We start from the raw sequence: 19,117 nt of genomic DNA on the forward strand, positions 1-19,117 counted from the left end.
ACTTTTTAGTAAACCAAAAAGTTAGTCTCAACAAATGCCTTTGCCAAAATAAGATTTTATTTTGAAAGTCATTTGAAAGACACTGAGGAGGGAAGGAGGCCTACGACCCAATGGATGCAGGTTCCAAATCTGGATTCGTGCCAGCCCCACCAGTGGTCTCTGTCAGGCCAAAGAGGTGCTTTCTTTGGTAATTCCTGTTTTTTAGCTTCCTGGAGAAGAGATCTTTTCCCACAAGCCATCTTCATTTTTTTTGTAGAGTAGGGCTTTATTTCCAGGAAACAGTGTGTTAGTGGGAGATGGGTATTTTTTTAAAAACATCAAGGTAGATCTAATATGTTCAACAAAGTGAGGTGGCTCAGCCAGAGGCGAAGTAGAAAGATTCTGAAAACACAAGATGGTGGGCATGAGAGAAGTCACCTTGCTGTCCCCTGCTTTGATAAAGATGTCAAAGTATCTTTGTTCTTGGACACAAATATATATAGTAAAATACGTAAGAAATGAGGGGGCCTGGATTAATAAGAAAAAAGTTGAATGCTTACTGCTTTACCCACACAAATTTCCACCCAGGACTTGACGTATCCCCAGCTGATACACAAGTTAAATGGGGTCTGTCAATGGCATCCAAAAAGTAAAAGGGGAAGCAGCAGCTATGACCTGGTCTAAACCCTTTTTTTTCCTTACAGATGGGGAAACCAGGGTCCAGAGATTTAAGACTTACCCAGCCTGTAAACTCTCACCTCTAGTATTTGCTTGTCATCTTGCTGCAACCAGAAATCCACATGTGGAAATGGCGTCCAGGAGTACGGTCCTATACGAAGTTGTTCTGTCTCTGCATCGTAAATGCTAATCATCTAAAAAAGAACGTGTCAAGGATAGAATTTGAGGAATGTCACCCACTTTTCAAACCCTCCCAGTAATGCAAGCTCCAGTGTAGTCCTTTCATGCATTTCTCTGCATAAGCTTCTTAAAGCCTGTCTGAAATAACAAAAGCTGCCAGCTACTGAACACGTCTCGTGTGTCTGCTGCTGCACGCTGTGGGGCATACACATGACTGCCGAGCGCCAACAGCAGTCCCACACGACAAGGGTGTTTTTCCCATTTGGGGTGAAAACTTGAGGCTCAGAGAAACGGGGCCCATTTCCCAGGTCACGTGTCCAGCAAGCCTCAGAGCTGGGCCTCTAACCCCAGGTGCGTCTGACTGAAGTCTGTGTTCCTCATTGCCTCATTATTTATACCCCAAACAACGGATCACCTTGCAGTTTAAAAGCATACAGCGCCTGCCGCCCTGTCTAAATTGACAAAAGACCAAGGCGAAAAGTCTGCACAGTCTTAACATTTTCTACCACCACTCCTAAGAGAAAGAAAGATAGGAAGGTGAACAGAATGGCTCCTCTGTGTCTGGAGTTCCCCCTCCCTGGAGAGGGAAAATGCAACCTTTACCCCATCAAAAGAAAGAAGCTAATTTGCCAAATGATCCATTCCTTGAATTCCCAAATTTGCCAATGGCAGCCTCAGCTTACCCAGCAATATTCACTTTGGTAACTGAGACTGAAATATGTTCTGAATATCAAACTAAACTAGGCCTGTTATGCTCCTTGAGAAGTCCTAAAAATGTTAAAAGGGGTGGCAAAACAAATCGCTCTGAATCCAAACACATTTTCCAGCGAAAACTCCAGCATTTCATAAATGAGAAGATTTCTTTGGGGTGGCCTGAATATGATTTCTGTTTTTTCACACTTTGAGCATTTTTAAAGCTTTCACCCATTCCTCAAATGGCATATAAACCTTGAGTTTTCTGTTTTCTAACTTTTAAAATTACAGTGTTATTTAATTAAGTACGCTAAGGGAATCAGACTTTAATGTGATCATTATTTTGGGTTAATTAAATTGTTTCAGCAAATTGCTCTTTGGTGACCCGGTCCAAAAGAATGCCTAGTCCCGGGTGCAGAGGGGAGAAACCTCCACTCCTGCGTCCCAGGCCTCCTCTCTTTGTAGGAACCTTATAGGAAGGCTCTTACGAAGTAACAGAGGTTTGTTCTCTTTGAATTCAGATTCTTGGGTTCACACATACTTCCCACACCTTTTAGGCAGAGAACTGGAGCTGATGACCTCAAAATGTTCATTACTATTTTCAGACAGTGTGGGGAGGTATGTATGTATGTGCTGGTCCCTGCTGACAACTGTGAACAAGCTGACATACAGCACACACTTTTCTAAGATCCAGAAAACTTAAGGCCTTGGTATTTGATGCCTTTTTTTTTTTTTTTTTTACCCGTTAACAAAGATGATTTCAAACTCACTGGTCCTCCTGCTAAAGTCCGCGCGGCCCGCAGCTGCTCCTCTGGACCCCGATCTTGAAAGGAGGCTCTGTAAATCTCTGCAGTCTTAATATTGACAGCTGTGAGGGACAACAGGATGACTCTGAATTGACAAAAGACCAAGGCGAAAAGTCTGCACAGTCTTAACATTTCTACCACCACTCCCAAGAGAAAGATAGGAAGGTGAACAGAATGGCTCCTCCGTGTCTGGAGTTCCCCTCCCTGGAGAGGGAAAATGCAACCTTCATGCCAAGGAAAGTGCGGGGAGGCCCGAGCTGAACTCGGTGAGATTTTATTCTTAACCAAGACCTGCTTTCCATATGGGAGGCAGCCATTCCCTCAGTTGGACATGTAGCAAAACCTCTGGTCAACCCTACTGGTGTACACAGCCAGGGGTAGGTAGGTGAACTGTGATCGTTCTGTTGGAATCTTCACAATTTAGTATTTTATACATACAAGAAATTACAGAGAATAGAACAGTGAACACCATGTACCTACTACCCAGCTAAATCAATCAGGTATCACCGATACAGCAGAAGCTCTCTGAAATACAGCCGATTCCTCGCCTTTTCCTCAGGAGTCCTGGGGCCGTCAAGCAGGGAGGATGGTTCTAGGTTTTCTCTAGCCTGAGTTTTACACTTTGGTGGACTTCTGTTCTCAAGCAAAACCTTCCTCAGTTCCTGATGTATAGGAGGATTCCAGTGCCTGCCTTCCTCCCCCAGAGCACTGGCAGGAGAGAAGCGCGCCTGGCCTGGTGTGCTGGGGAAACAGGGAAACAAAACCAGGCGCTCTCCCAGCTCCTGGGAAGGGTGGGCAGAGCCTGTGCTTTCTATTTGCTACCACGTTGCTGCTTCAAAGTCTTAAGAAGTGAATGTTACCTCAGTTTTGTAGGTAAAGCTTAGAGAAGTTAAGCTACTTGCCCAAGGTCTCACAGCAGATGTACGCAGGAGCTGGGATCTGAACCCAAGGCTGTCCCCTCCTGACAGCAGTGGGGTCATTAGTTTGCTGAATTAGACTTTAACCGCACATGTGACCAAGCCTCCAACCCACAAAAGATGCACACTACTTACCAATGCCATATATTATTGGAAAGTGGTTTTCGTTTTCTTCCCGGTCATTTAATTCTACAAAATAAAAATGTTTAAGATACACTTTTTAAAGAAATACCAAACAATTATTTTTACTTTGTATAATGAAGGCCAAGAAGGAGCTCCTCAATGCAGAAAGGAGGAAAATTCCAGAAAATGAAAGGGATTGTGGCCCTGTTTCCCCACCCTGTCCCAAGGCAGGGGGGTTTATACTGAACAAACTGGCAGCTGCAGAATTGGTCCCCACTCCCCCCACCTTCTCTGTGCACCCTGTCTGCCACACAGGTGGTAGCTCCTCTGAGATCCAGTGCCCTCCTTCCTGGGAGACCAGGGGGCCGCATTGAAACTGAGGCTGGGCAGATGGTGACAAGGGCAAGGGGAAGGCCATCCCACCACAGGAATAGCCAGAACAGATGCTGGCCAAGCCATGACAGCAGTGTGTGCCAGGGCTTGGGCCCACTGCAAAGCTGGGGGCAAAACGGTCCTGAGACCCACATCTTCACTTTGAGACAAATGGCAGAACTTACCTGTCACACACAATGTCACTAAGTGAATGTCATCTTCTTGCCTGTCAAATTCACCTATGATGAGAAGTTCAAGACTGGATGTCAGAAAAGTTCCTCTAGTTACCAGAACAAACTGCGGAGCAAGCCAAGGACAGGGAGGGACGGCAGCCAGCTGAGTGTGCTCCACCCCACGCCCAAGCCCAAGCAGCCACAGCCTGGCCTCTGGGGCCAGACTCTAGGGAGCTGGCGCCACAGAATCCTGACCGCCAGAAGACAGCCGCATTCTCAGCCTCAGGCCCAAAGGAGCCTAGGCTGAGCCTTCCCATTTTTCTCTTCATTCTGAGAGTTTTGCGGGGACCCATGGATTCATAAGATTTTTACTTTTCTCCTAAGTAAACTGTTTTCCTCATTATCAGAGCTGTAAAAACAAAATCTGGCCACTGTAACAGATTTGAAAAATACAGGAGAACATAGGGAAGTCGGTTTTTAATGTCCATAATCCTAGCACTGTTAATAGTGCATTTTCTTCCATATTTTTCTGTGCTCAGCAGAGCTGACCATAAAGACAATTTTACATTTTTTTTTTTTTTTTTTTAAGATGGAGTCTTAGGCTCTGTCACCCAGGCTGGAGTACAGTAGAGCAATCTCTGCCTCCTGGGTTCAAGTGATTCTCCTGCCTCAGCCTCCCAAGTAGCTGGGATTACAGGTGTGTGCCACCACACCCAGCTAATTTTTGTATTTTTAGTAGAGATGGGGTTTCACCATGTTGGCCAGGCTGGCTAGTCTTGAACTCCTGATTTCAAGTGATCCACCAGCCTTGGCCTCCCAAAGTTCTGAGATTACAGGAATGAGTCACTGCGCCCAGCCGACAATTTTATATCCTGATTTGCTTGTGCACAGGTATTTTCCCATATAACTTTCACCTTTATGTGTTATTTTTTAGCGACTACATAATTATTATTCTGGTAACATCAGATTTCCTGTTATAAGTAATGTTCTTCTACTCATCTTCAGGCTCAAATCTCTATGCACATTTCAGATTATTTTCTTAGCATGTATTTCCACAAGGGGAATTACTGGGTCAAAGGATATGAACCTTTTATTTATTTATTTATTCATTTATTTACTTTTTGAGACCAAGTCTCACTCCGTCACCCAGGCTGGAGTGCAGTGGTGCGATCTCAGCTCACTGTAACCTCCATCTCCTAGGTTCAAGCAATTCTTCTGCCTCAGCCTCCTGAGTAGCTGGGATTACAGGCGTGCACCACTATGCCCATTTCGCTCTTGATGCCCAGGCTGGAGTGTAATGGCATGATCTCAGCTCACCACAACCTCCACCTCCTGGGTTCAAGCAATTCTCCTGCCTCAGCCTCCCAAGTAGCTGGCATTACAGGTGTGCGCCACCATGCCCTGCTAATTTTGTATTTTTAGTAGAGACGGGGTTTCTCCATGTTGGTCAGGCTTGTCTGGAACTTCTGACCTCAGGTGATCGGCCTGCCTTGAACTCCTAAAGTGCTGGGATTACAGGCAGGAGCCACCGTGCCCGGCCTAATTTTTATATTTTTAGTAGAGACAGGGTTTCACCATGTTACCCAGGCTGGTCTTGAACTCCTGACCTTAGGTTATCCACCTTCCTCGGCCTCCCAAAGTGCTGGGATTACAGGCATGAGCCACCATGCCCGGCCAAATATGAACCTTTTTTAAGAGTTAACTCATGGCGAGACCCTGTCTCTACAAAAAATTTAAAAATCAGCTGGGCATCCATCCTGGCTAACACGGTGAAACCTCGTCTCTACTAAAAATACAAAAAATTAGCTGGGCATGGTGGCGGGTGCTTGTAGTCCCAGCTACTGGGAAGGCTGAGGCAGGAGAATGGCATGAACCCAGGAGGCAGAGCTTGCAGTGAGCCAAGATCGCGCCACTGCACTCCAACCTGGGTGACAGAGCGAGATTACATCTCAAAAAAAGAATCAGCTGGGCATGGTGGCATGCACCTAGTCACAGCTACTTGGGAGGCTGAGGAGGGAGGATCACTTGAGCTCAGTAGGTTGAGGCTGCAGTAAGCCATCATGGTGCCACTGCAATACAGCCTGGGTGGCAGAGTGAGGCCTTCAGTCATGATGCCAAATTGCTTCCCGGACAGGCTGTACCATCGTATGAGTAAGCTTACCTCACAGCCTTGTGGTTAGTCAACACACAACAATGTCATCTTTGTTTCTTTCTTTCTTGAAAATATTTGCTAATTTAGGCCAGGCACAGTGACTCACACCTGTAATCCCAGCACTTTGGGAGGCCGAGGCAGGTGGATCACGAGGTCAAGAGTTCACGACCAGCCTGGCCAACATGGTGAAACCCCGTCTCTACTAAAAATACAAAATTAGGTGGGTGTGGTTGCTCATGCCTGTGATCCCAGCTACTCGGGAGGGTGAGGCAGGAGAACTGCTTGAACCCAGAAGGCAGAGCTTGCAGTGAGCTGAGATTGTGCTACTGCACTCCAGTCTGGTCAATAGAGCAAGACTCCGTCTCAAAAAAAAAAAAGAAAGAAAAAGAAAAAAACATATTTGCTAACAGGGAGAAAATGGTATCATCAGTGTTTTAATTTTCTGCAGATTAAAATGGACATTTTTGCCAGGAGGGAGGGTGGCTCTGTTTTCACACAATTGAGGGCACTTACTGTTTTGGAATGTGTCCACTGCTGTTTTAGTAGAAAATCTTGTCTCCAGCCCTGCTACCCTACACATGAGCTCCATCCATTCAGTCTTTCTGTGAAATTCCAAGCTGGGCAGTCTGGTTCTCTATGCTGCTCCAAGTGGGTGCACCCTTCTTAGGTTCTGTACTAGTTGGGATTTTTAACCCAAGCAAATACGGGTACATATTTGTGTCCAATTTGGGGGAAAGAAAAAACAATGAACTTACTAAGAAGTTGATGAGTGAGTTTTTGTGACAACTGCCTGTCGTCACTGAAGCCTCCAATGAGGTGCACTTCCAGCCTGGCAAAGAGATGGGACGGGTCAGAGGCCAGAAGACGACACCGGTGCGTGCACTGGTCTTACTCTGAACTTTCTTTCTCAGTTTCTGTGAACCCTTGCTCTACAGCAGAGCTTCAGGTCATCTTCGTGCCACGGCAAAACAAAATACCTGCAGCACACTGCCAAGGCCAATGGCAAGCTTCTGGGGACCCTGCGCAAGGGCCCTGATGACTCAGGGGATCCATATCTGAACACAAACGTGATGCTGCCTCCATGCACCAGTGGGGAGCTCTGCTTTAGAAGAGTACGGGCACAGGACAGGCGCAGTGGCTCACACCTGTAATCGTAGCACTTTGGGAGGCTGAGGTGGGTGGATCACTTGAGGTCAGGAGGTCAAGACCAGCCTGGCCAACATGGTAAAACCCCATCTCTACTAAAAATACAAAAATTAGGCCAGGCGTAGTGGCTCACACCTGTAATCCCAGCACTTTGGGAGGCTCACGCGGGCGGATTGCTTGAGCTCAGGAGTCTGCAACCAGCCTGGGCAACTCCATCTCTATTAAAATACAAAAAAAATAGAACTCCATCTCCATTAAAATACAAAACAGAATAGAAACTCCATCTCTATTAAAATACAAAAAAAAAAAAAAAAACAGCTGGCCGTTATGGCATGCACCTGTAGTCCCAGCTACTTGGGAGACTAAGGCAGGAGAATTGCTTGAACCCAGGCGGCAGAGGTTGCAGTGAGTCAAGATCGTGCCACTGCACTCCAGCTTGGGCTACACAGTGAGACTGCATGTCAAGGGAAAAAAAATCAAGAAATAAAATTAGCCAGGCATGGTGGCGCACCTGTAATCCCAGCTACTCGGGAGGCTGAGGCAGGAGAACTGCTTGAACCAGGGAGGTGGAGATTGCAGTAAGCCGAGATCGCACCACTGCACTCCAGCTCTGGGCAACCGAGCAAGACTCTGTCTCAGGGGAAATAAATAAATAAGTTGGGCGTGGTGGTGGGCGTCTGTAATCCCAGTTGGTCGGGAGGCTGAGGCAGGAGAATCACTTGAACCCAGGAGGCAGAGGTTGCAGTGGGCCAAGATTGTGCCATTGCATGCCAGCATCAGTGACAGAGCCAGACTGTGTCTCAAAAAAGAAAAGTTTGAGGCCAGGTATGCTGGCACATACCTCTATTCCAAGCTACTCGGGAGGCAGAGGTGGAAGGATTGCTTGAGCCCAAAGTTTGAGACTAGCCTGGGTGACAGGGTGAAACTCTAACTCTAAAACAAATTAAAAAAAAAAAAACAAAAAAAAAACTGAGCAACTGCCTCTTGGAAGCCTTCCTTAGGAGTCACACTGCGCATTAGCACAGTGAAGCTCTGAGAAGTCCTGTGATGGAAAAAACCCAACTTTGTTGAACCCAGTGTTTCCCACACTCATCTACTACCCCCTTTTCCAGAGCCCGTCAACCGGGGGAATTCATGCTCGGCACAGTGTTGCCGGACTTCACGCTGCCTTCTGAGAGACACAGTCTTCCTAAGGGATGAACCAGAACCTTGGATGTACCCAGCATAGGGCACAGCCTCAAGGGGCCTCCTCATAAACTCCGAGTAGTAAGGAGAGCTGTGCCCGCCATGGCTTTGCTCGCCACTGGGCCACGAGGTTTGCCTCTGACTCCCCAAGTGATCACAGTTGTTCTACAACAGATCAGGAAGAGCTGACAAGCATGTTCTGAGAACCATGGAGCACAGTGTGTGGCAACATAATGACACTGATTATGTCCCCCTGCCGGGGACAAGGTGATAGGCAAATGAAAATACCATTTTGGGTCTGCATGGGTCACATGCCCATGAAGTCAGCCCAGCCTTGGCACAGACCACAGAGGTAGAATTTAGAATCGATCACTATTGACTAGCAAAACTCTCCCAGAGAACTCTTTCCTTTTTTGACTCCTGCGATTCCAAGCCTTTGTATATGATGGGAATAATTCACTCAATGGCTGCCTTAGACTTCAAATAAAATGAGAGCAGTGCCTGCCAGGTCTACACAAAGAGCAAGGGGAGGGGACAGGTGTGTGAACAGTGGTCCTGACAGCAGGCCTGTGTCATCAGCCTCCACTTTAGCTCCTGTGTGCTCCAGCATGTTGGGCCTCAGTGCCTGTCTGTCAAACGCAGGCAGCAGATACTTTACTGCAGGGAGAGAGGATAGGTGCTGTAGGGGCAGCCAGGCTAGAGGCTGCTGCTTCGCTAGCAATCCCGTGGGAAACTAGCAATCTGCTAGAATTTAAAACTGCACCCCCGCCCCCTCAGCTGAGAGGATCACTTGAGCCCAAGAGTTTGAGACCAGCCTGGGCAACATGGCAAAACCCTGTCTCTACAAAAAAAAAAAAAAAAAAAATTACAAAAAACTAGCCAGGAATGGTGGTGCACACCTGTGGTCCCAGCTACTTGGGAGGCTGAGGTGGGAGAATCACCCGAGTCTGCGAAGTCAAGGCTGCAGTGAGCTGAGATCACACAACTGCACTCCAGACAGGGCAACACAGCAAGACCCTATCTCAACAACAACAGAAAGAGAACAAGAAAAAAAACTACAGGCCTCGCCCCCTGACAGTCCCCACATCTTCCTGGCCTCGTTTTCTCCACAGACCGCCTCACCACCCAACACCCCCTCTTGTGTACAGTCTCTCCGCTTCGGAATACGAACACCTTGGGCCAGGCTTTCTGTCTACTCTTCACTGCTGTGTACCCAGAAACTACAAGGGGTAGGTGAGAGGAAGCATTTAACAAGTAACTGCGGGAGGAATGACTGCACGAAGAGCTACCACACCCGGGGGTAGGGAGAGCAAAGCGACCTGAAAATCGCCAACACGACGTTCCTAAGAGGACATCAAGTTCAAAGTCAAGCCTTCCACCTCAAGTCCGGCACGGACTCCTTGCCTGTGCCCAGCACCCACTCATTCACGCAACCACTGCTGACGCAGTGCCCACGTCGTGCCAGGTTCTGTTCCAGGGGAACGAGGCAGACACAGCGGTGGCGGCATCCTGTGTTCCCCTAACAGCTTCCACGGCCACGTCCTGTACGCGACGGTTCCAAGATCCCAATTCACCTATGAGAGCAGCGTGGATCTCACCTTCCACATGGAGCGTGGTCAGAAAACGATTTTATGGAGCTCATGATCAAGGGGACCTCCGCTTTGGTGTCGGTCCCGTCACAATGTGTCAAGCAGGTGGCCCCATTACCTGAAGAACAAGGGTGAAAGGACTCAAGTTATTCCTGATGCGAGCGCAGCGCGCAGGCCGAGACTCCGCCTGTCCCTCTGGACCGCCTCGTCTTTGAATATCCTGTAGGGGAAAAACGGAAAGGTCTGTGCTGCCCAGCCAACCCATTCTGACCAGGACACCAGGGAGACACCATGCAGACCAGAAAAAAGGTAAGCGGAGTCCGCTTCCAACAAGACACCAGGAAACTCAACGCGAGAATTTCAATGGTCCCAAAGGTTGGGTCAGGTTAAGTAATGGTTTCCTTCACCTCTCTCGTCATACCTGTGTGCCTCAGGACCACAATGTGACAAGTAGTGGCATCATCAGAACCCAGAATGGAGATGGAGCCTGTTTAAAAAAGAAATAAAATAAAATATCCAATAGCCTTTTGGGATAACGCCCAATTCACTGCTTCCTAACCTACCATCCTTTGGGGAGGTCACTGCAAGCTCTCTTTGCTGAACATACAGAAGGCCCTGGGGTCCCACTGGTTGAACAGACTGACCTCTGAGAAGTCTGGCTCTTTCCTGTTTAATTAAAAAAAATAAAACAGTGATGTAAATTAGTGAGGATGGAAAAACTAAAGATGTGGAGAGAGCCAAAGCGGGCTCTGGTGGGCAGCACGGTAGTGTGTCGGGAGTGTGTTAGCGGACAGAGAGGCTCAAAGAAAAAGGCAGCAGCCACGGTCATTCGCAACAATGCAGAGAAAACGATGAGGTTCTGTGCGGTGGTTTTTTTAACCTACGAAATCAGATGCCATAGTAACCTATGAAATGAGATGCAAAAATCCTTTATTACAGTTTTTTTTTTTTTTTTTTTTTTTTTAAAAGAGACAGGGCCTCGCTATGTTGCCCAAGCTGGTCTTGAACTCCTGGGCTCAAGCAATCTTCCTGCCTTGGCCTCCCAAAGTGCTGGGATTACAGGCGTGAGCCACTACACCTGGCTATCACAGTTCTTTACTAAAGAGTGTGAGACTCTTCACAATTTAAAGAGAATCAGATTACACAGGAATACTGGATGGATGGCTCTGAAATCACATCCCCCCTTTTTTTGGGGACAGTCTCTCACTCTGTCACCCAAGCTGGAGTACAGTGGTACAATCTCAACTCACTGCAGCCTCCACCTCCCAGGCTCAAGCGATCCTCCCACCTTAGCCTCCTAAGCAGCTGGGACCACAATCCTGCACCACCACACCCAGTTGATTTTGTAGAGATGGGGCCTCCCTATGATGCCCAGGCTGGTCTCAAACTCTTGGACTCAAGTGATCCACCCGCCTTGGCCTCCTACTGTGCTGGGATTACAGGCATAAGCCACCATATCTGGCCTCCTCTTTTTTACCTTAGTCCCTAACCTAGTAATCTCAATTCTGGAAATCTGTCCTAAGGAAATAATTCAAAATGTGTTCATCTCTGTGTTGTTTTGTCTTTTTTTTTTTTTTTTTTTTTGAGACAGAGTCTTGCTCTGTTGCCCAGGCTGGAGTGCAGTGGCGTGATCTCCGCTCACTGCAGTCTCCACCTCCCAGGTTCAAGTGATTCTCGTCCTCAGCCTCCCCAGTAGCTGGGATTACAGGCAGGCGCCACCATGCCCGGCTTTTTGTATTTTTAATAGAAACCGGGTTTCGCCATGTTGGCCACACTGGTATCAAACTCCTGGCCTCAAGTGATCCGCCCGCCTTGGCCTCCCAAGGTGCTGGGATTGTAGCATGAGCCACCATGCTGTGCCCTGCCCCCTGTGTAATTTGTAATGGGGAAAAGCTGGGAGCAACAATGGTAAAGGTAAGTAAATTATGCACAGAACCAAGTCACAACCACTAACTACACAGTCATCAGAAATGAAAACTACGGGAAAAAGAGTTTCGAAATGCTAACTGAAAAGCAAGCTATAGAAGTATAAAAAATGTTTTGAAGAGCTATAAATGTGCCGTTAATATGACAATGATTAAATGCTTATACCCATAGAGAAAAATACTGGAAGGAAATTTCACCAATACAACCACGGCTGTGCCAGAAAGAGCAAACATGAGTGATTTCCTGGTGCTGCTGTCCTCTCTTTTCTCAATGTTCTATCACATAGTTATTATTAGAATATAAAAACCGAATGGATAAGGCAAATTTACGAAAGATATGTTAATACTAAGTGTCAATAATCTAATTGAATATTTGTACAAACTTATTTAGTAAGCTTGCAAAAAAAATTAAGTGGTTAAAAATTCAAGTGGTTACATTATTTAATGAACTTTTTCAAAAATGTTAAATTGATAAAACACTACAATGTATCATCACTTCCTTCTTACTTGCAACAAACTCCTGGATGAACAAAATCTTCCTCAAATGTCTAGGCAACGTATGTATGTATTGCCTACACGGGAGGACAGTTTTGCAGTCTCAGTCTTCTATCGACTTCCTGCCATTTCGCATAAGTGGTGCTAATTTAATTTAGGTTAGTGCTCGCTTAAGAACACATAAGAGCAGCTGGGTGCGATGGCTCCCAACTGTAATCCCAACACTTTGGGAGGCTGAGGAGGGAGGACTACTTGAGCCTTGCAGTTCAAAACCAGCCTGGGCAACAAGGAAGATCCTGTCTCTACAAAAAAAAAAAAAAAACACAAAAATTAGCTGGGTGTGGTGGTGTGTGCCTGCAGTCCCAGCTACTCTGGAGGCTCAGGTGGGAGGATCACTTGCAGCCATGAGGTGGAGGCTGCAGTGAACCATGATTGTACCACTGCACTCCAGCCTGGGTGATGGACCAAGACCCTGCCTCAAAAAAAAAAAAAAGATTAAACTAAAAGAAGACATGTAATAAACGTAACGATCAGCTTGATTACTTACACGGCGTTTTCTTCTGTTTATACACTTTCATTAACCGGAAGCAAGGTGTCAATGAAAATGAGACAAGCCCCTCAATTTAAGAAACAAACTAAAGATTAAATGAACTGCAGTGTAAAATTAGATTGGCAAGACAGCCTTGCTTGCTCTAGAAGTCAATGAGAAATGGGTGTGACTGACTGCGCTCTAACTCGGAACACCTCTACAGGTGAAAGCCTCTCATTCTCATTCCACTTCCTACCTCACCTTCATTCACAATAACATAGGGGAGAATTCAGAATTCCCTCTTGATTACTCCTGAAATACTTACCTTCTGCTTTGCTCTGGGAGGGGAGGGGAGGGGACGGGAGGAGAGAGGAGGGGAGGGGAGGGCGTGGAAGCGAATTTTTAACACTCATTTTCACAACTGGGTCACCACTCAAAAGCAAAGCTATTTGTGAGAAATTAATTATTCCTTTCACAGAGACCAGAAAGCATGTCTCTCTTCAACACAGCTCCTACGATTTCCCAAAGAAATAAAAGCAAACATCAGAGGAGAGAAAGCCAGAAAACGCAGCAGACTACTTTGCTCTATTTTTTAATTTCTTTTTTAGACAGGGTCTTACTGTCTCCCAGGCTGGAGTGCAGCGGCAAGATCATGCCTTACTGCAGCCTCTGGCCTCAAGCAATCCTCCCACTGCAGCCTCCCAAGGAGCTGGAAGCTACAGGCGAGAGCCACCACACCGGGCTAATTTTTGTATTTTTTGTAGAGATGGGAGGGCTCCCTGTGTTGCCCAGGCTGGTCTCGAACTCCTGGCCTCAGGTGATCCTCCTGCTTCAGCCTCCCAAAGTGCTAGGATTATAGGCATGAGTCACTGTGCCCAGCCTCTACTTTATTTTTCTTTCTTTCTTTTTTTTTTTTTTAAGAGACAAGGCCTCACTCCGTTGCCCAGGCTGAAGTGCTGTGGCCCCATCACAGCTCACTGCAGCCTCCAACTCCTGGGCTCAAGCAATCCTCCCACCTCAGCCTCCTTTGGAGTAGCTGGAACCACAGGCGCACGCCACCACACTTGGCTAACTTTTGCTCTTTTAAGTAGTGAAAAGAGTTTAGCCAAACTTCCCTTCTTTGGAAAAACACACAGTCCTACTTTATAAATTCATATACAAATAGTCCCAGTTTTCTTAACCTCTAATATTCTCTAGACACTAATATTTGCTTTAAAAAAAAACTTTTCCCTCAGTCCCTCATCCCTATTTCCCAAATCCTATTCAATGGCAGTATTCTCTTAACCCAGTGACCAGCAGATTTTCTGAAAAAGGCCAGACAGTAAATATTTGGGGTTCTGCAAGGCCACAGTCCCTGTCACAACTGCTCAACTCTGCTGTTACGAAGTGAAAGCAGCCACAGACAATACAGATGTGGCTGTGTTCCAATAAAACTTTATAGGTGACACCGAAGTTTTAATTTCAATACAATTGAACATGTTACAAAATATTATTTTGATTTTCAACCTTTGAGAACTATAAAGACCACTCTTGGCCTACAGGCTATACACAAACAGGGTCTGGCCCATGAGCTGTGGCTTGTTGACGTGTGTCTTAGCCAATCACCGAGCTGTGACCTAGGGGATGATCATGTGGCCCTCACCCCCGCTGTCCTGTTTGTCAATTCTTCCTTTATAAACAGGAGAGGGGCATGAAAGTGATTTGTGAACCGTAAAGCACAATGGTATATAAGAAATTCTGAGGCCCAACACAGTGGCTCACGCCTGTAATCCCAGCACTTCAGAGGCCGAGGCAGGAGGATCACTTGAGGTCAGGAGTTTCAGACCAGCCTGGCCAACATGTTGAAGCCCCATCTCTACTAAAAATACAAAAATTAGCCGGGTGTGGTGGCGTATGTCTGGTATCCCAGATACTTCGGAGGCTGAGGCAGGGGAATCGCTTGAACCTGGGAGGCAGAGGTTGTGGTGAGCCAAGATCGCGCCATTGCATTCCAGCCTGGGTGACAGAGCAAGGCTGCGTCTCTCAAAAATAAATAAATAATAAAAGCAGGAACTAAGCTATGCTGTGAGCATCTTGTAGACTCTATGGAACTATACCACCCAAGATGTTGCAGGACTGATTACCGCGTACCCAGTGACTGGTTAAGAGTGACTAAGGGAGGGCTCTAAACAGCTCTGGCCAAAGGAACTTTGTACAGGGATGGTCAGTCTATATTCATACTGTCTCATTAGGAGCCACTCTGTCTGCTCAGCACTTGAAATGTGGTTACTGCTACTGAAGAACTGAGTTTTCAATTCTGTCTAATTTTAATTGATTTTTGATTTAAATCGTAAGTAACCACATGGCTCATGGCTACTGTACTGAATAGCGCGGCTTCAGAGTTAAGGGCAGGCTGCCACGGTTCCAATCCTGGCTTCACCATTCCCAGGATGGGGGGCCTGGGGCCAGTTTCCCAGCCTCTCTGTGCCTCACAGTTCTCATTTGTAAAATGGGAATAGCAGTAACTCTTGCTGTGGTGCTTGGCAGCTTCCACTGTATTACTGTTATTGTTATTTGCTAGTCACAGCTACACACAGGCTTCGAACTGTTGGTACTCCACACTCAGAACACATCGTTACATGAAAAAGACACATAAAACAACATATAGCAAGCTATCATTGTTTAAAAAAAGCGAATTATATACAAAGAAAAACCTCCATTAGGACTTTCACCAGACTGAAGAATGGTTGTAGTCATACATTACTTTTTTTCCTTCTCTATATTATTATATTTTGCTTTCCTACAAAGAGGACACCCTGCTTTATTACATAAAAATAATCCAGGCCGGGCAGAGTGGCTCACACCGGTAATCCCAGCACTTTGGGAGGCCGAGACAGGCAGATCACTTGAGGTCGGGACTTCGAGATCAGCCTGGCCAAACACGGTGAAACCCATCTCTACCAAAAATAAAAAAATTACCTGGGCGTGGTGGTGCGCACCTGTAATCCCAGCTACTTGGGAGGCTGAGGCACGAGAATCACTTGAACCTGGGAGGCGGAGGTTGCAGTGAGCCGAGATTGTGCCACAGCACTCCAGCCTGCGCCACAGAGGGAAACTCAGTCTCCAAAAAAAAAAAAAAGATTCCCACCTTTAATGTCTCCCTATTGCTAAGTAGGTGAAAAGTCCATCTAAGCCCCTTGGTCATTTGGTCATCTGGGTACAACCCACCTCTGTAGGTTTACTTTCCATGTTTCCCCTCCTCATCCTTGCTGCTCTGGGGAAACTGGCCAGGCCACCCACCCACTGAGCCCTTCCCCTCCTGCCCACCGTGCCCCAGGCAGCTTGCCCGGCTGCGATGCCTTCACCCTTTTTTTTTTTTTTGAGACGGAGTCTCGCTCTGTCGCCCGGGCAGGAGTGCAGTGGCGGGATCCTGGCTCACTGCAAGCTTCGTCTCCCGGGTTCACGCCATTCTCCTGCCTCAGCCTCCCGGGTAACTGGGACTACAGGCGCCCGCCACCTCGCCTGGCTAGTTTTTTGTATTTTTTAGTAGAGACGGGGTTTCATCGTGTTCGCCAGGATGGTCTCGATCTCCTGACCTTGTGATCCGCCCGTCTCGGCCTCCCAAAGTGCTGGGATTACAGGCTTGAGCCACCGCGCCCGGCCTCACCCTTCTTTTCAAATCTCTCTCATGCCTGCATCCTTCTTCACCTACACAGCTGCAAATCAAGGTGATCGCCCCCTTCCAAAGTTCCTGTAACACACACTGGTCCCCAGTACACAGTCTTTCTAGGACATGTCTTCTTAAATAGGCCAAAACCTTCCTTCCAGAGGAGCCGCCCCGGTATGTCACCAAATCCCCCTCCACACTTAAGTGTGCAGCCCAGGACACCCATCTAACTTTCTATCACGAACATTTTCAAACAGACATAAAAGCAGAGCGTCCCCTAAATTCTTCAGGCTGCTGAAATTATTTTTCCTTCGTGAGTCCTACTCCTGACTTCACTAGTTAACAGGACAGTGACACAATGCAAGGATAAAATGACACACCACCACACCTAGCTCGGTGCATGTTGGCTAACAGACGATGGTCGGTCCTGAAATGCAAGCTGAGAATCACACAGAGCTGTCTGCCTTCTCCCGTCAGTAAGCACTTCTCACCCTTCAGATCACGTTCAGGGGTTATTTTGTGCCCTCATTTATGCAACACATCTTTACTGAGTGCCAATTCTATGCCAGGGACCGTCCTACGCTCTGAGGATACGAAAGTGAGGATACTACTCTTATCTGCCTTCAGGAGGCTTACATTCTGGGGACAGATCAAATCGAGAACGAGCAAACAAAATAATCACAAACTCTACAGCTGTGACAGATGAAACCTCTAAATGCCTTCCCCAACCTCACATACTTGGTCAGGCTCCTGTGCTTCACATCTCAGAGTGAAAGGGGACGCTTTTTCTTTATGGCACCCAACAGTTTACAGTATCTGAGCCTTCTTCCATCAGAAACCATTCTCCTTTCTAGACTATAAACACTCCGAGGGTAGGGACAGTGATAAGTACGGTGCCCAACAGATATTAGGGGCTCGATATTTGATTCTCAAATCAACGAACTGATTGAGTCCCCTTTAACAGGATCTATGGCAAGTAGGACGTTTGCCTCCCCCGCTCCACGCCCCGCTCTTTTTAAAAACTAAGAACCCCCTTGCCAACAGCCCCTGCAGAAGCGTGGACAAGAGTTGAGAGATCTATTTGAGCACAAAAGCAGAAAAAACAAACAAAACCCGTGCATCAGGGCGTGGTCCTATGGCCCAGCTGGGGAAAGCAAGGCTCTCTCTTCCGGCTAAAAATAACTCGGCGCCCTACGCCCCGGGGGTAGGGGAGAGAGGAGGAAGGAATGGGGGTCCCCGCCAAGATCCCCCGGCCCAGACGCTCTCCGAAGCCCGCCCTGGAATAACCTCCTCTTCATGGGGACGCAAGGACGAGGCAACGTTCACCGCAGGCTGCCGGTCCCCGAAGGCGGGCGGCCGGATTTGCCTAAACGGACCGGCCCCTCTGGGGGCTGCAGCCGCCCCGTCTGGGAATGAGGGTCCCGGCGTGTCCTCAAGCCGCAGTGCTGTGCGACCTTGGGCAAGTCACCTAACCTCTCTGGGCACCCGTCCCCTCCCCCGTCAGAGAGTGGCTTCCGCGGCAGTCCGCTGAAGTCTCAAGAAGGCAAAAGCTCCCGGACCCCTCAAGGGGAAGGCGCGAGCCAACAGCCGGGGCTCCGGATGTGCCGACAGCGCCAAGTTTCAAGTCTGTGTCGCGTGAGACGGGCGGCGGCTGGGTGAGGAGGGCGCTCGCCCGCCCTGCAGCTTCCCCTCGGGCCCGCCCCGAAGCCCCGCGCCGCGCCCCGCTCACCTCCAAAGGCGGGTGGGCTCGGACGAGGTCCCCGGCGGACTGCGGCAGCCGCACTCGCCTCCCCTCGACGAGCAGCGGCATCGCGGAGGCGGTCGCCCAGGCAGGCCCAGGGAGGCGGTGGCCCCCCCACCCTCAGCCCCGGGCCGCCCGCCACCCCCGCCCCTCGGGCCGCGCGTCCCGCCTCGTCCTACCCCGCCCCGCCGCGGGGGCTGCCGGGAAGTGGAGTCCAGGCGGAGGTGGCGCTGGCCTAAGAGTCTGGAGAAATCCAGGACGGGGCCGCAAGGCCTCACGGGAAATGTAGTCCAAAGTCAGGAAGCGGCCCCGGAAGCAGCCCGCGGCCCGCCTCCTCCGCAAGGGGCGCTGGGAAGTGTAGTTCCAGAAGCGTGGGCGTGAAGGAGGCGGGGAAAGGGGAGCTGCCAGGGAGCAGCTGTGCGAGCCAAGAAAGCCTCCGGGCGAGTTCCCAGGGCGGGTTCTGGCTCAGGCTACTGCGCTTTAGGTCATTGCTCCACGCTTCCCAGGTGTGTGACCTTCCACAAGCTTGAGTTTGGGACCCTGCTGTGCAGCTCCGTAGGATTGTATTCAATGAGTAATAAACCTAATCGGGCGGGCACAGTGGCTCACGCCTGTAATCCCATCGCTTTGGGGTGCCGAGGCAGGAGGATCGCTTGAGGCCAGGAGTTCGAGACCAGCCTGGGCAACATAGCGAGACCCACCCTCCCCCATACCCTCGTCTCTGCCAAAAATTTAAACATTAACTGGGCATGGTGGCATGCACCTGTAATCCCAGCCATTCTGTAGAC

The 19,117-nt window shown here is 48.5% G+C and overlaps 2 protein-coding genes across 11 annotated transcripts in view; one reads left to right on the forward strand and one right to left on the reverse strand.

The window, feature by feature from the left end:
• Positions 1–1,005, forward strand: part of PDXDC1 (pyridoxal dependent decarboxylase domain containing 1) — a 62,469-nt gene extending 61,464 nt beyond the window's left edge. For 7 of the 8 annotated variants that reach the window (XM_033235662.1, XM_033235660.1, XM_033235661.1 and 4 more), the window contains one exon: positions 684–743. In XM_033235662.1, coding sequence (XP_033091553.1) covers positions 684–743 — 60 coding nt within the window. Of the gene's footprint in view, positions 1–683 lie in introns of all 8 variants that reach the window. The other variant, XM_033235658.1, reaches the window with a different exon arrangement.
• On the reverse strand, positions 36–18,501 carry NTAN1 (N-terminal asparagine amidase). Of its 3 annotated transcripts, XM_033235669.1 has the most exons (10): positions 18,318–18,501; positions 10,557–10,659; positions 10,415–10,480; positions 10,003–10,111; positions 6,829–6,902; positions 3,934–3,987; positions 3,389–3,442; positions 2,301–2,398; positions 738–851; positions 36–381 (listed from the first exon to the last, which is right to left on the reverse strand). In XM_033235669.1, exons 1-10 carry the CDS (start codon positions 18,396–18,398, stop codon positions 202–204), a joined length of 933 nt encoding a protein of 310 aa, XP_033091560.1. In that variant the 5' UTR covers positions 18,399–18,501; the 3' UTR covers positions 36–201. The 3 variants fall into 3 exon arrangements, with proteins under 3 accessions (XP_033091560.1, XP_033091561.1, XP_033091562.1); XM_033235670.1 differs by lacking the exon at positions 10,557–10,659 and having other exon boundaries at positions 18,318–18,500; XM_033235671.1 differs by lacking the exons at positions 10,415–10,480; positions 10,557–10,659 and having other exon boundaries at positions 18,318–18,500.
• Between the last annotated feature and the right edge of the window lie 616 nt (positions 18,502–19,117).

This window comes from Trachypithecus francoisi, unplaced genomic scaffold (assembly GCF_009764315.1).
Source record: "Trachypithecus francoisi isolate TF-2019V2 unplaced genomic scaffold, Tfra_2.0 Lachesis_group15, whole genome shotgun sequence".
Classification (NCBI taxonomy): Eukaryota; Metazoa; Chordata; class Mammalia; order Primates; family Cercopithecidae; genus Trachypithecus; species Trachypithecus francoisi.